Raw genomic sequence first — 16,918 nt, forward strand, 5'->3', positions numbered from 1 at the left:
TTTGGCTAGGTGATGTGGTGTACTGTGAGCAGGGAATTTGGTTGCACTTTCCATGAGCACATTCCTGTGGTGCTGCTACAGCTTATTATTTGGTGGCTATGTGGAGTAGCAACTGGTGTTAGGATCATGTGGTAATGTTGGTTTGTTGCTACAGGATCTAAGCTGCAGCCTTCATTCACTAGTCCTTAACTAGTGTTTCCATGGTTTTGTGTAGTATATGGTGTTGGATTGATGGTGTTGGTAACATGTCACAACTTGCCTCATGGTGTAACTAGATTGATGTACCTTACACTCTTTGTTGCTCAATTCCGCAGCACACCTTATCCATGTATTCAACCTTGGTCTGGCTTTTCATTTTATCTTGGTCCTAAGCCCTATTTAATGTTGGATTAACCATGCTTTTGGCCTAACACAGGTTGGTTCTTTCTAGCAGGCCCATAGGGAGTGCTTGTAGTCTGCAATAATCAATAGTTTGGTTTGGTAATGTGCAGGATAACTTACACAATATTCTTGTGACTTAGCTCAATATTCTCATGCGCTGCTTGTTACAGGATTCCTTGTGGTTTGGCTTGGACAGATGCAGGACTTTCAGCAAGACCAACTTGCTTGTCCCTTTGGCTTGGTGCAACAAGGCCATGAAGAATGGGGATGTGTTTCTTGTTGGTTATGACTTGGTTGAGAAGTTTGGTTAATTGTTGCTTCCAGCTAGTCAACAGGTTTAGGTTTCCAATGCCTTGCAAATCACTTGTCTCTATTCTTTTATTGCAGATCTGGTGGTCATGTTGTTTGGTGATGATGGAAAGAGTGGGTGCATTGTGGAATGGAGCACGAGGATTATGGTAATCAAGCCTTGGTAGCATGTTTCCACTACATGATGCTTCTTGATACAACTTGTTAGCATAATGCCAACCAGTCTATATACGATATCCCTTGATGGTCATGGCTGAGTTTGGTCCTGTTGGATTGTTTCTGCAGGTATTTCCAGGTTGCAACCTCCATGAGCCATTACCATCAATTCTTGGCCTGATGTATGCATGGGCATGGTAGGGAGAATGTTGATGTTACTAACTTGTGAACATGTTCAGTTAAGTCTCAATGTTGCTGAATTTCCAAGATTTTATAGCAGTGTTTGCATGCTGATTGCATTGTAGCCTTGTTGTAGCAGGTAGGTTCATTGACTTCTAGTGTTGTTGTTTGATGCATGTAGCAGCACGAATCAAGATTGGCTCAGGGCGAAGTCATGGCCTTGTTGTCTCCTATTGTGAATTGTGGCTCAAGTTTGATGCAGGATGGCTTGATACATGTTGGCACAGTCATGGGGTGGCAAGACACGCAAGGCAGATGGCTTGAGTTAGCAACATATGTTCCCAATGGAGAATGGTGCTGGTGACTGCAGGTTTAAATACCAATTGGATTGGTTTAAATTAAATGCCATGTGGTTATGATCAAGGTAAACCTAGCCATTAGCTCATGTTTTAGATTATGGTGCATCATGGCTATGTTTCTGTTGGAGGTTTATGGCAGTGTGCTAGTTGGTCTTACAGGCTACTGATCCTTCATGGATGCTGCAGGAATCTTAATGACCGATTGTTGTTCGTAGTGCACCTGTGTGAACCATGTTGAATCCTCCTACCAGGTAAGCTACCATGTATGCTATTTTATTGAGGTGTAATGTAAAAAACATGTAGGCTTAAGTTGGAAAATAGTTCTGAAGGTTTAACTTGGTGTATGGTCGTGTTCCGGTTGTGCAGGGAACAAAACTCCCAGCTGAAACAACATTCTCTGTCCTTGGCTTTTCAATTTCAATGGGGGGTGTTTTTTTTTCTTTGACAGCAGCGTGCACAAGCAGAATATTAATATAGATACAACTGCAATGAAAAAGCATGCCAATAGCAATTCCAAGAACAAGAAATAGATTTGAATGCCCTCCCTTATTTGAAGAACTCAATGATGTAGCCGTAGGTGAATGATACAAAGGTGCTTTCTCTGGCGAAGCAGTTAAAGTAGGTGCTTGAGTTAGAGGTGGAGGTTCAAACCAGATTATGTTGAGAAGTTTGTACCCACCTACTAATCAAGGGTCTAGGCGCACCTTATGCATTGAAAGTAAAAAGTTTATTTTAGAAGCTTCATTGGCAGAGAAACTGATGCCTTTATGTGGAGTAATATCCATTGAGATATTCAATGTTGAAAAGTTGATTACATAAAAGTTTATTAGGTCAATCTGGGTATTATTTTGCAATCCTAGCTGGGTAGCTAATTCTTCAAGAAATTTATCCCAATCAGGACTCTGAGAGACATTCAAAAGAAGAATGTCTAGCTTTATGGGATATACACAGTGGCAAACCTTACCGCCTCGTTTCAGCACCATGTCTTGTTTACAACAATTGGAAGCATGAGGGGTCAAAAATAGGAAGGTTAACTTTGGTCAAAGTTGACCAAAAAGTCAACTGTTGACCAAAGTCAACAAAATGGTCAAAAATCAATTTTCTTTGTAGTTTCTTTGTAAATGGACATATGATTTATTGGTTAGGATGAAATTTAGGGTTGACTTTGGTCAAAGTTGATCAAAAAGTCAACTGTTGACCAAAGTCAACAGTTGGTCAAAAATGCCAAATTTTGTATTTTCTTGTATGGACTCACGTGTAATGGTTTACAATGACATGAAATAGATTGAAATGGATTAACAAATGGTTTGAAGCTGGTTTCCAAATTGTTTTGTTTATGACTTGAGTGCTTGACTTTTGAAAAATAACTTGACTGATAATGCACATGAACAAGGCCATGAAATGAGACCATAAGGTCAGGGTTTTGACATAGTATCCATGAACCAATAACTTGACTGGCAAGTGGCTAGAAACACAAGAAACTTGGTTGTTCAGATGACCCAGACCATAGATGTATCCACAATCACAACACCATGACTTTGGATCAAAACCAATCCTTATATAAAACCAAAATAAGGTTAGGCCAAGCATGCCAAACAAACATAAAAATTTAGGACCAAAATCGGGGTATGACAGCTGCCCCTATTTAAACGTCTTCAACTAGAGAATATGAAGCAGGATATTCTTCATATGATCATAGTGGGAGATGGTTAAATACTAAGAAGACCCGGATTTTGATCCTGAATCCCTATGAAATAATTAACCATGCCTGTCCGAATCGGCAAAGAAGCAATCTCAAAAGAAGAATCCGTCTGGTACGGTGAAAATCGGCCTGAGTACCGAAATAGAAAGTTGACCTGGATACCAAAATAAATGGTAACACAGGAATACCCATGGCCTGAACGCCACACATTAGTCTGAACACTAAGCATCGGAATATGAGAGTATCAATGTTGGTCTGATCACCGGAAATCGGGTCTGAACACCACTTCGATTTGGAAATCGGAAAACTGGCCTGAATGCCACTTCGGTCTGGATACCGGAAACTGGCCTGAATGCCACAAGTTGCATCGACCTGAATGTCGGAAACTTCTTCGATCTGAATATCGGAAACAATTGGCCTGAATGCCACAAGTACTTCGACCTGATTGTCGGAAACTTCTTCGATCTGAATATCGGAAAAAACTGGCCTGAATGCCACTTCGGTCTGAATACCGGAAAAAACTGGCCTGAATGCCACTTCGGTCTGAATACCCGAAAAAACTGGCCTGAATGCCACTTCGGTCTGAATACCGGAAAAAACTGGCTTGAATGCCACTTCGGTCTGGATACCGGAAACTGGCCTGAATGCCACTTCGATCTGGATACCGGGAACTGGTCTGAATGCCACAAGTTGCATCGACCTGAATTTCGGAAACTTCTTCGATCTGAATATCGGAAAAAACTGGCCTGAATGCCACTTCGGTCTGGATACCGGGAACTGGCCTGAATGCCACTTCGGTCTGGATACCGGGAACTGGCCTGAATGCCACAAGTTGCATCGACCTGAATGTCGGAAACTTCTTCGATCTGAATATCGGAAAAAACTGGCCTGAATGCCACTTCGGTCTGAATACCGGAAAAAACTGGCCTGAATGCCACTTCGGTCTGAATACCGGAAAACACTGGCCTGAATGCCACTTCGGTCTGAATACCGGAAAAAACTGGCCTGAATGCCACTTCGGTCTGAAAACCGGAAAAAACTGGCCTGAAAGCCACTTCGGTCTAGATACCGGAAAAACTGGCCTGAATGCCACTTCGGTCTGGATACCGGAAAATTGGCCTGAATGCCACTTCGGTCTGAATAACGGAAAAAACTTGTGCCTGTCAGCATCGGCAGAAATAGGGAACAATAATAATTGAGGCGGCACGTGGGCCGACGACCCATGCTGGGGATAATAAGTCATGAACAAACTTCAGTCTGAGCACTGGAAACAAACTTCTGGCTTATCACTTGGGATACCGAGAATGTTTTATGCTTACATGCGTATGTTTGAATTTTGCGATGGCGTAATGCTCCATGAAAATGGAAATGCTAAGCGATTTGGGAGGATGCAATGCAATATGATTCTACATGCAGGGATGCGCAATGCTGGGGGAAATGCCAAGCTGAAGCAAGGAATCCTTTTGTGGAAATGATCACAATCTTCTGGACCCCGGCACTACTATTGGAGATGCACAGCATAATGAACTATGTGGGGAAATGACCGGCCGCGCGGTGTTCTGGCGATACCGAAATACCGAGACTCTGACTGGGGAGAGAACGGCGCTACAAACCTGTTGTTGGGGAAAGCGATAGTGGTTCTGGCAACCATAATCTACGAGAGATGACTCAGTAGGGGGGAGCAAACACCGATACGGTACCGAGGTTATGCTTCCAGGAAAGAGATCATCGATCTGGGATTGAAATCCTCGATCTGGCATCGAACTCTGAGGAGCAGTTGCTTCTGCTGGGAAGATACAGTCTGGTACTGTCAACTCCGCTGGGGATATACAGTCTGACACTGTTAACTCCGTTGGGGATATACAGTCTGACACTGTTAACTCCGTTGGGGATATACAGTCTGGCACTGTTAACTTTACTAGGGAGTGTATAGTTTGAAACAACCGCTTGGGGAGTACAGTAGTGAGAAACTGCCGGGAATCTTAAGGAAATGCCCCGAGTGTAGATGATTCAAAGTACTTACAATTTACAGCAATTTTAAATGTTCATTGAGCATGTACCTGTAAAGCTCTTATGTTTCATGATGCAATGTTTATCAAAAATTCGGACGTCATTTTTGCAAACAAAACAGTAAAATGAAAATGAACACAGAGATGTAATGAATAACATGATTTTATTGATTGAATGGCCTCTGAATAGGCATTTACATCAGGAAGCAATCCCTAGGAAGAGGTAATCGCAAAAAAGATAAAAATAGAAAATAATTTAATGGCAATGTGAAATGGATTTCTATCGGGTTCCAATTCTGCTATGACCCGCTCGTCTTCACGATCTTCCAGATGATCAGCCTTCTGAAAAGGTGATTGGACTGTTTCCTACCCCTTTTGAAAGTTTCTAGTCATCGACATGAGATGAGATTCAGAACTAACTCAGGACGCAGTCATTCACTTAATCCCTAACTTTTGCCTGGATCGCCCTTTTCGGGTTTTCAATCCACCGGGATACCCATTTTTGCCTAAGTTGCCTTTTCAGGTTTTCAACTTATCGGGTGTACGATCTTTTCAATTTTTTAAATCCCTAATTTTTGCCCAAACCTCTTTCCTTTTCTTGGTTCGTCGGGATGCCCATTTTTGCCTGGACTATTTTTTTTATCGTCCAGCGGGTCTATTTTATGCGAAGTATTTTTTAACTGCGTCTGAGTTTACCGGGGAAGTGAAGTCTTCACTATCCATAGTTGCCAGCATTAAGGCCTCACCATCAAAAACCTTGGTGACGATATACGGTCCCTCATAGTTAGGAGTCCACTTGCCCCTGTGATCTGTCTGAGGAGGAAGGATCCTTTTCAACACTAAATCTCCGACTTGGAAACAACGAGGACGCACTTTCTGATCAAAGGCTCTCTTCATCCGACTCTGGTACAACTGCCCATGACAAATGGCTGCCATTCGCTTCTCTTCGATAAGACTCAACTCGTTGAACCTTGTCCGAATCCATTCAGCTTCATCTAACTTGACATCCAACAGGACTCTTAGAGAAGGAATCTCCACTTCAACATGTAGGACTGCTTCCATACCATACACAAGGGAGTAAGGGGTTGCCCCGGTCGATGTACGTACTGAAGTGCGGTACCCATGCAAGGCGAAGGGTAGCATCTCATGCCAATCTCTGTACGTGACGACCATCTTCTGCACAATCTTCTTTATGTTCTTATTTGCTGCCTCAACAGCACCGTTCATCTTAGGACGATAAGGGGAAGAATTGTGATGCTGAATGTTGAAGTTCTGGCACAACTCCTTCATCATTTTGTTATTGAGATTGGAACCATTATCAGTAATGATTCTCTCGGGAATCCCATAGCGACAAATGATTTCCTTCTTAATGAAACGGGCAACCACATGTCTGGTGACATTCGCGAACGACGCTGCTTCGACCCACTTGGTGAAATAGTCGATGGCAACAAGGATGAAGCGATGCCCATTGGAAGCAATCGGCTCAATTTTTCCAATCATGTCAATGCCCCACATAGCAAACAGCCACGGAAAAGACATCACATTCAGAGGATTCGGCGGTACATGCACCTTATCAGCATAAATCTGGCATTTATGATACTTCCGAGCATACTTGAAACAATCTGATTCCATGGTCATCCAGTAATAACCCGCTCTCAACAATTTCTTAGCCATTGCATGCCCGCCGGCATGAGTACCGAAGGAACCTTCATGAACTTCCTGCATTAACATGTCCGCCTCGTGTCTGTCCACACATCTAAGCAAAACCATGTCGAAGTTCCTCTTATACAGCACATCGTCTTTGTTCAAGAAGAAACTGCCTGCCAATCTTCTCAAGGTCTTTCTGTCATTGTTGGATGCCCCTGCAGGGTACTCTTGATTCTTCAGAAAGCACTTGATGTCGTGATACCAGGGCTTGTCATCAACCATTAGTTCAGCGGCAAACACATACGCGGCCCTATCAAGGCGCATAACATCGATACTAGGAACATGGTTCCACCGAAACACCTTGATCATGGAGGATAAAGTAGCAAGAGCATCTTCCATCTGGTTCTCATCACGAGGTATATGATACAACTTTACTGTTGTGAATAAAGTCAACAGTCTTCTCGTGTAATCTCTGTAGGGGACCAGAGTGGGCTGGAGAGTATTCCAATCACCATTTACTTGATTGATCACTAGAGCTGAATCTCCGAAGATGTCCAGAGTCTTGATTCTCAAATCAATGGCTTGCTCAATACCCAAGATACAGGCCTCATACTCAGCTTCATTATTGGTGCACTCGAAAGTCATACAAGCGGTGAAAGGCATGTGGGCACCTTTCGGAGTAGTAATGACAGCGCCAATTCCACTTCCTTTGGCGTTGACGGCCCCATTAAACGTCAAAATCCACTTTTCATCTGGATCAGGTCCCTCCCCAACAACTGGCTCTTCACAGTCTTTCATCTTGAGGAACATGATATCTTCATCTGGAAAATCAAACTTCATCGGCTCATAGTCTTCAATCGGTTGTTGAGCAAGATAGTCTGACAGAATACTCCCCTTGATGGCTTTCTGGGATGTATACTGGATATCATACTCTGTCAGTATCATTTGCCAACGAGCAACCCTTTCGGTGAGAGCTGGCTTCTCGAATATGTACTTGACTGGATCCATCTTGGAGATCAGTAAGGTTGTGTGAGTCAGCATATATTGTCTCAATCGCTTAGCAGCCCATGCAAGTGCACAACATGTCTTCTCAAGCATTGAGTATCTCGACTCGCAGTCTGTGAATTTTTTACTCAGGTAGTAGATGGCATGCTCTTTTCTACCTGTCTCGTCGTGTTGACCGAGAACACAACCCATGGAATTGTCGAGTACTGTCAAGTACATAATCAGCGGCCTCCCTGGGACTGGAGGCATGAGGATAGGAGGATTCTGCAAATACTCTTTTATCTTTTCAAAAGCCCTTTGACAATCGTCGTTCCACCTGATAGCCTGATCTTTCCTCAACAATTTGAAAATTGGCTCACACGTGGCTGTTAGGTGAGAGATGAACCTTGCAATGTAGTTCAACCTCCCTAAGAAACCACGGACTTGCTTCTCTGTCCTCGGCTCAGGCATTTCCTATATCGCTTTTACCTTGTCAGGATCCACCTCAATCCCTTTTCCGCTAACAATAAAACCTAGCAATTTTCCAGATCTCACCCCGAAAGTGCACTTGTTCGGATTAAGCCTCAACTTGAATTTCCTTAACCGCTCAAACAGTTTCTGCAGATTCACCAAATGTTCTTCTTCTGTCTGAGATTTGGCAATCATATCGTCCACATAAACCTCGATTTCATGATGAATCATATCATGGAATAGAGTCACCATAGCTCGTTGATAGGTTGCCCCAGCGTTTTTCAGACCAAACGGCATCACCTTGTAGCAAAAGGTGCCCCATGGGGTTATGAAAGTTGTCTTCTCCATGTCTTTTGGCGCCATCTTGATTTGGTTATAACCAGAAAAGCCATCCATGAAGGAAAATACCGAGAACTGAGCAATGTTATCCACCAAAACGTCGATGTGAGGTAATGGGAAATCATCTTTAGGGCTAGCTCTGTTCAGATCCCGGTAGTCGACACACATCCGTAGCTTTCCATCCTTCTTAGGTACTGGGACGATGTTTGCGACCCATGGCGGATAATTGGTAACCGCTAGAAACCCTGCATCCAAATGTTTTTGCACTTCTTCTTTTATCTTGACAGCCATCTCTGGTCTTGTTCTTCTGAGCTTCTGCTTGACCGGAGGACAACCTTCTTTGAGAGGCAAGCGGTGTACTACGATGTCTGTGTCAAGCCCTGGCATATCCTGATAAGACCAAGCGAAGACGTCAACATACTCTTGCAACAGTTCAATCAACCCCTTCTTTACATCATCTTCCAAAGCAGACCCTATCTTGATTTCTTTCTTGACGTCCTCGGTGCCAAGATTAACCACTTCAGTAGACTCTTGATGCGGTTGAATGACCCTTTCCTCCTGCTTTAACAGCCTGGCAAGTTCTTCAGGGAGTTCACAGTCTTCATCACCCTCTTCTTCAGCTTGGAAGATTGGGTTTTCGAAGTCGAAGCGAGCCATAGCAGAACTGTTATCAATAGGATCCGGTGATGTGCATCTGCATGAGTGATGGTATGTGCTTATGAGTGTGAACAGTGAGTGAAAACTAAACAAAACATTGCCAAATATTTTTATTCTTTTGAAATTTTGAAAACTGCAAAAATAGAAAGACAGTGAACAAAATATTTGAATGCAAAAGACGTCCTTCATTTATGATAAACAATGCAGGTATTCACATAGATGAGCCCTACAATGAGTCATTACGCCCTGGGCGGAACGTAAGACTTGGACATGCATGAATAAACAAAGAAAAATTACTCCTCTAGAAGAGTGACTTGGACAATTTCCTCGGAAGACCAATTGTTGATGACTTCACCCGGGATCCTCGGACGCACCCAGTTGTCGATGTCGCAATCACTATCTCCATTTTCATCGTTGATCGCCGAGATCTGGCCATATTGGATGACGCCAGCACTGGAGAAAGTAATCGGCCCCTGACGAGTCTGAAGTGCTGAAGTTGTAGAAGTCAGCGCTGGTTGATACCCAATCCCGAACTTGTCGTCTTTCATTGGTAACTCCAACAGACGTCCCCAACCGGGAGCAATACCTGAATACACCAAGGCTTGCGCCTGCTTGAAAGATGAGATAGGGGCTCCTGCTTTAACCCCTTCCACTGGAGCTGCATCCTTGATCTGAACTGACTCAAAGGCCAGTATGTCCTCCTCACCACAGACGGTGACAATTCTTCCATTGACTGGAAACTTGATCTTCTGATGCAGAGTTGAAGAGACTGCCCCAGCATTGTGACATGTTATGGAATATGCAAATGCACTGACATGTTTATCAATTCCAAAGGGTATTCTACCCCCTTGATTCCGGTCTCACATTTGATAAACAGTGTAAGGAGAAAACCCCGACTAGAATCAAGAAGAAGATGTAAACCCCTAGAAATAGATAAACATGTGTTAAATGATATGAATGCAGAATGATGTGATGCAATGATGTGAATGCAATGCAGTGGCATGGAAATCAGGATCGTTGTATCTGCTTGAACATCTGTCGGGTTGCACTGTCTGAAGAGAAAACCCACTGAAGAATATAATATAAGATCAGATTTCTGCTCCAGAAAACCGGGTTGGTCAGAGGTTAAGGTTTCCTGAATTTAGCCCGCCCCTTAATGGTAGGTTCTAAGAACAGAAGTTTGTCAGCTTTAGCCCTTCAGTCGAGAATAATACGTTTACCACTAAAGGTTTGGCATTATTACGGGATAAAAGACCTCTGCTGACTCCCCTCAACAAGATATCCTAAAGCAAGTTCCCAGTCTCGGGGTCCTCGGATTGAGCAGCGAGAATGTGCCCACCAGAGCTAACATAATCACGTCTCGGAGGAGAGGCCTCGACTGAGTTCTCGGGAAATGGTCACCAGAGTCGACAATTTCTAAAGGAATATCTGTCGTTATGGAACACCCATAGGACAAAATATATCCAACAGAAACCTCGTCTGGAATGTGGGTCTCATGAACGACTTAACATAGCAACATGCCACGCAAGCCTCATGACTATCCACTCTAACACCTATGTGTACACTCAAGCCTGGGTAAAGGGCTTATCTCTCATAGAACAGTCCCAACCCAACAAACAAACAACCCACAGATACAACAAACATATGTACATGAATGCAATAAGATAGAGCAGGTAAATGCGGAAAGTAAATGACTGTACAAAAGCATAAACACCCAACAAACAAGAAATCTACAAAAGCTAGGAGGGACTCGCTTAGGGAAACCGATCCCCAGCAGAGTCGCCAGCTGTCGCAACCCGAAAAATACGGTGTGCGAAAAAAACAACCGGCGAAGAAGAAATGACAGAAGAGTCGCCACCGTGCGTTATTTATCCCAAAGGAGGGAAAGGAAACGCTCGAAGTAAACCTGGAGAAAGGAAAGGAAAAGACAAGGTCTCGCAACCAAATCTTGGGTTCGGGAGTCGGTTATGCGAAGGGAAGGTATTAGCACCCCTACGCATCCGTAGTACTCTACGGGATCCACTCTTGTTGTTCTTGTCTAAAGGGTGTGTGTTTATCTAATGTACTTATTTACTAAAAGAGAGGGTCAAAGAAAATGACTCGCACGGATGTCGCATCCACTGCATACGTATCTCATTTGAATATGAGAATCAGAGTCTTCGTAGCTCGGCTACCTATGGGTTAAGGATAAGTGTGCTCGCTAAGGCATCACGCCTTATGCCTACGTATCTCATCGGGAATGAGAATCAGAGCAAAACGTAGTTCAACTTAACTACGGGAATAAGGGTCTCGATTGCAACTAGGGCAAGAGAAAAGGAAGGTCTCGATCGCAACGAGGGCGAGAGAAAGGATCGCAACGAGGGCGAAAGCAAACAAGGATTAGTTGTTAGTTGTTAGTCAAACTCGGCAAGACATCGCATCTTGTGCCTACGTATCTCATCTGAACATGAGAATCAGAGTTGCCGTAGTTCGGCTGCATAGGGATTGCCATCTGAACATGGACTTACAAATGGAGGACACCAGTTGTGTCAAAGGAGAGTGGGCAATGTGTTCACGTCCTAGCAGTAGGTGTCGCAGCTCGCTGAATCGAGTCTTAGGCAGTTACCTCTTTGCAATAGAACGGACTACATGCCACAAGATCGGAGACGCTCGGAAAGGTCTAAAAGAAATGGGGAAGCTCTGCCCTAGAGTTGTCATGCAATGTGTACTTAAGTGTTTAGGATTTACAAATGGGGATATCTACCTAATGTTAGCATGCAAAGAATAAGGGAATCCTACCTACGTTATCATACAAAAGGATATGGGAATCCTACCTATGTTATCATACAAAACGATATGGGAATCATACCTATGTTATCATACAAGAGGATATGGGAATCCTACCTATGTTACCATACAAAAGGTTCTATCTAATGGGTGCTACCTAATCGGGACAAGAATCGACGAATGGAGCAAGGAGAAGTGTTAGGGATAAAGGTAGATGGCGATGCATGAAGCGATCGACTTACAAGGTTGATGGCGATGCATAAAGCAATCGACTTACAAGGTTGATGGCGATGCATAAAGCAATCGACTTACAAAAGGGTGGATGAATACGTGCTGGTTCTGTTAGGTTTTGAAAAATGATTACTCGACGTTGGATCGAGGTTTTGATCTTGCTTTGAAATGGTTATCGAATGTTCATTTTATTTCTTGTATTAACAGATGAATAAAGAATGAAAGAATATTACACATTTCATGGGAGAGGGATACATTTGTTATGAATGGGGATTAAAAGTATTGGAATAATTAAATCGGGTCCAAACAATAAATAATGCAATGTATGAGTGTAAGTGCAAAGGAACCGGCTCATTGTAAGAAAGCCCAAGAGTAAGCTATGTGAGGTTGATGGCGATGCTTAAAAAGCAATCGACTTACAAGGGTGTGAAAATGGGCTCGACATTGAATCGAGAAAATATGATCTTTAATTTTTAAAAAAATGGTCTTGAATGGTTCTTTTTTTTTATCAATGAGATTGTGATGATTTATCATGATTGTAACATAACCCACACATAAAGGCAAATAATTTGTACAAATGAAATGAACAAACGCAAATGTAATAATTCACATAAACCCTAAAAAAAATGAATAATCACATAAATCATATTAAAAGTAAAACAATAAAAAAATGAATAAATGATAGAAATATGTTAGTTAAATGGTAAGGCTAGGAAAGATAAAAAATGTTGGAAAACCAAAGCAACAAACCCGGGTATTGAACCCACCCCACTCAAGACCATGAAATCACTCCTCTTCACCAGACCACTTAAGATTATATGCTACTGAAACACTACCTTAAATATACGAACCGAGCTAAAAAAAATAAAATAAAAAAAGGATTATGAACATATAAACATTTTTCTGGTTTTTGTGTTAAAACAAATTAAACTAAATAAAAAAAAAGAATTAAAAAAAAGGAAAAAAAAAAGAAAGAAAATGGAAACAACAGCAATTCGTCTTCATCGCCATCGTCTTCCCCACCTCACGAACCCAACTTTCCCAAACTCACTCCTTCACTCGTTCATCAACACTCACAATCTCACTCACCCCAAACATCACATTTCTCTCAATCTCACTCTTGCTCTCAACGAAACCCCTTTCAAACACTCTCAGCTCTCACAAAAACAATCAAACAACATGCATAAAGAGAAAGAAAAAGAGTAGGAAAGAAAGGTTCTTACAGAGCGTCACTGCGGTGGTGGTGATGGATGCGAAGAAAACTGGCCTCCAGGTACGATTTTGGGGTTCTAGGTTTTTCTCTCTTTCAGATTTTCGCCTCCAACTCCTCTTCTGTTGTTTGCCTCTTTTTGGATTAGGGTTATTTTTCTCTGTTTTCGCCTCCAGGTCCTCCCTCTTCACTGATTCATTCTCCCTTTTATATTTCTGCAGCTAGGGTTTCAAATTGGTGCCCTTGTGTTCAAAAGAGCATCCTGCGAAACACTTTTTTGATGCTCAGAACTTGGTTTGACTTCTTTGGTGCTAGGTTCGAAAGTGGTAATCTGAACCTTCGCTTTCTTCTTTGAATTTCATCTCTATTCCAAATTGGGAATTTTTCTGATTTTTGCATTTTACTGTTGGCTAATTAATCCTTTTTACTGCAGTGAAAATGGAGGGCTTGGTTTGATTTCAACATCTGAAGGATGGTTTGTGATTTTTCCTTGAATTTTAGTAGTTTCATGGTGAGTTGGTTTTGTTTGCAAGCCTAAGGCCAATGCTTTTGGTTGATTTCATGACTTAGCATTCTATGTGTGGCATGAGCTGTTTTGATGCCTTGCTAGATATGTATTGGTTGCATTGCTTGCTGCAGTTTGTTGTTTGATGGCAGGTTGGAGGCTTTGGCTAGGTGATGTGGTGTACTGTGAGCAGGGAATTTGGTTGCACTTTCCATGAGCACATTCCTGTGGTGCTGCTACAGCTTATTATTTGGTGGCTATGTGGAGTAGCAACTGGTGTTAGGATCATGTGGTAATGTTGGTTTGTTGCTACAGGATCTAAGCTGCAGCCTTCATTCACTAGTCCTTAACTAGTTTTCCATGGTTTTGTGTAGTATATGGTGTTGGATTGATGGTGTTGGTAACATGTCACAACTTGCCTCATGGTGTAACTAGATTGATGTACCTTACACTCTTTGTTGCTCAATTCTGCAGCACACCTTATCCATGTATTCAACCTTGGTCTGGCTTTTCATTTTATCTTGGTCCTAAGCCCTATTTAATGTTGGATTAACCATGCTTTTGGCCTAACACAGGTTGGTTCTTTCTAGCAGGCCCATAGGGAGTGCTTGTAGTCTGCAATAATCAATAGTTTGGTTTGGAAATGTGCAGGATAACTTACACAATATTCTTGTGACTTAGCTCAATATTCTCATGCGCTGCTTGTTACAGGATTCCTTGTGGTTTGGCTTGGACAGATGCAGGACTTTCAGCAAGACCAACTTGCTTGTCCCTTTGGCTTGGTGCAACAAGGCCATGAAGAATGGGGATGTGTTTCTTGTTGGTTATGACTTGGTTGAGAAGTTTGGTTAATTGTTGCTTCCAGCTAGTCAACAGGTTTAGGTTTCCAATGCCTTGCAAATCACTTGTCTCTATTCTTTTATTGCAGATCTGGTGGTCATGTTGTTTGGTGATGATGGAAAGAGTGGGTGCATTGTGGAATGGAGCACGAGGATTATGGTAATCAAGCCTTGGTAGCATGTTTCCACTACATGATGCTTCTTGATACAACTTGTTAGCATAATGCCAACCAGTCTATATACGATATCCCTTGATGGTCATGACTGAGTTTGGTCCTGTTGGATTGTTTCTGCAGGTATTTCCAGGTTGCAACCTCCATGAGCCATTACCATCAATTCTTGGCCTGATGTATGCATGGGCATGGTAGGGAGAATGTTGATGTTACTAACTTGTGAACATGTTCAGTTAAGTCTCAATGTTGCTGAATTTCCAAGATTTTATAGCAGTGTTTGCATGCTGATTGCATTGTAGCCTTGTTGTAGCAGGTAGGTTCATTGACTTCTAGTGTTGTTGTTTGATGCATGTAGCAGCACGAATCAAGATTGGCTCAGGGCGAAGTCATGGCCTTGTTGTCTCCTATTGTGAATTGTGGCTCAAGTTTGATGCAGGATGGCTTGATACATGTTGGCACGGTCATGGGGTGGCAAGACACGCAGGGCAGATGGCTTGAGTTAGCAACATATGTTCCCAATGGAGAATGGTGCTGGTGACTGCAGGTTTAAATACCAATTGGATTGGTTGAAATTAAATGCCATGTGGTTATGATCAAGGTAAACCTAGCCATTAGCTCATGTTTTAGATTATGGTGCATCATGGCTATGTTTCTGTTGGAGGTTTATGGCAGTGTGCTAGTTGGTCTTACAGGCTACTGATCCTTCATGGATGGTGCAGGAATCTTAATGACCGGTTGTTGTTCGTAGTGCACCTGTGTGAACCATGTTGAATCCTCCTACCAGGTAAGCTACCATGTATGCTATTTTATTGAGGTGTAATGTAAAAAACATGTAGGCTTAAGTTGGAAAATAGTTCTGAAGGTTTAACTTGGTGTATGGTCGTGTTCCGGTTGTGCAGGGAATAGAACTCCCAGCTGAAACAACATTCTCTGTCCTTGGCTTTTCAGTTTCAATGGGGGGTGTTTTTTTTTCTTTGACAGCAGCGTGCACAAGCAGAATATTAATATAGATACAACTGCAATGAAAAAGCATGCCAATAGCAATTCCAAGAACAAAAATAGATTTGAATGCCCTCCCTTATTTGAAGAACTCAATGATGTAGCCGTAGGTGAATGATACAAAGGTGCTTTCTTTGGAGAAGCAGTTAAAGTAGGTGCTTGAGTTGGAGGTGGAGGTTCAAACCAGATTATGTTGAGAAGTTTGTACCCACCTACTAATCCAGGGTCTAGGCGCACCTTATGCATTGAAAGTAAAGAGTTTATTTTAGAAGCTTCATTGGCAGAGAAACTGATGCCTTTATGTGGAGTAATATCCATTGAGATATTCAATGTTGAAAAGTTGATTACATAAAAGTTTATCAGGTCAATCTGGGTATTATTTTGCAATCCTAGCTGGGTAGCTAATTCTTCAAGAAATTTATCCCAATCAGGACTCTGAGAGACATTCAAAAGAAGAATGTCTAGCTTTATGGGATATACACAGTGGCAAACCTTACCGCCTCGTTTCAGCACCATGTCTTGTTTACAACAATTGGAAGCATGAGGGGTCAAAAATAGGAAGGTTAACTTTGGTCAAAGTTGACCAAAAAGTCAACTGTTGACCAAAGTCAACAAAATGGTCAAAAATCAATTTTCTTTGTAGTTTCTTTGTAAATGGACATATGATTTATTGGTTAGGATGAAATTTAGGGTTGACTTTGGTCAAAGTTGACCAAAAAGTCAACTATTGACCAAAGTCAACAGTTGGTCAAAAATGCCAAATTTTGTATTTTCTTGTATGGACTCACGTGTAATGGTTTACAATGACATGAAATAGATTGAAATGGATTAACAAATGGTTTGAAGCTGGTTTCCAAATTGTTTTGTTTATGACTTGAGTGCTTGACTTTTGAAAAATAACTTGATTGATAATGCACATGAACAAGGCCATGAAATGAGACCATAAGGTCAGGGTTTTGACATAGTATTCATGAACCAATAACTTGACTGGCAAGTGGCTA

General features: G+C 42.2%; 1 protein-coding gene across 1 annotated transcript; it reads right to left on the bottom strand.

The window, feature by feature from the left end:
- Positions 1 to 1,690: 1,690 nt before the first annotated feature.
- Positions 1,691 to 16,463, bottom strand: LOC127130579 (uncharacterized). Its single transcript, XM_051059560.1, has 2 exons — positions 16,073 to 16,463; positions 1,691 to 2,007 (listed from the first exon to the last, which is right to left on the bottom strand). The coding sequence occupies exons 1-2, from the start codon at positions 16,431 to 16,433 to the stop codon at positions 1,691 to 1,693; spliced, it is 678 nt and encodes a 225-aa protein (XP_050915517.1). The 5' UTR covers positions 16,434 to 16,463.
- Positions 16,464 to 16,918: the final 455 nt, after the last annotated feature.

The sequence above is a fragment of the Lathyrus oleraceus genome, chromosome 3 (assembly GCF_024323335.1).
Source record: "Lathyrus oleraceus cultivar Zhongwan6 chromosome 3, CAAS_Psat_ZW6_1.0, whole genome shotgun sequence".
NCBI classification, from domain to species: Eukaryota; Viridiplantae; Streptophyta; class Magnoliopsida; order Fabales; family Fabaceae; genus Lathyrus; species Lathyrus oleraceus.

Excerpts from the sequence above, each read along its gene's own strand:
- LOC127130579 (XM_051059560.1), bottom strand. The coding sequence starts at position 16,433 with ATGGTGCTGAAACGAGGCGGTAAGGTTTGCCACTGTGTATATCCCATA. Across the intron at positions 2,008-16,072 it reads TCCACCTCCAACTCAAGCAC|CTACTTTAACTGCTTCGCCA; the intron begins CTACTTTAACTG and ends TAACTCAAGCAC.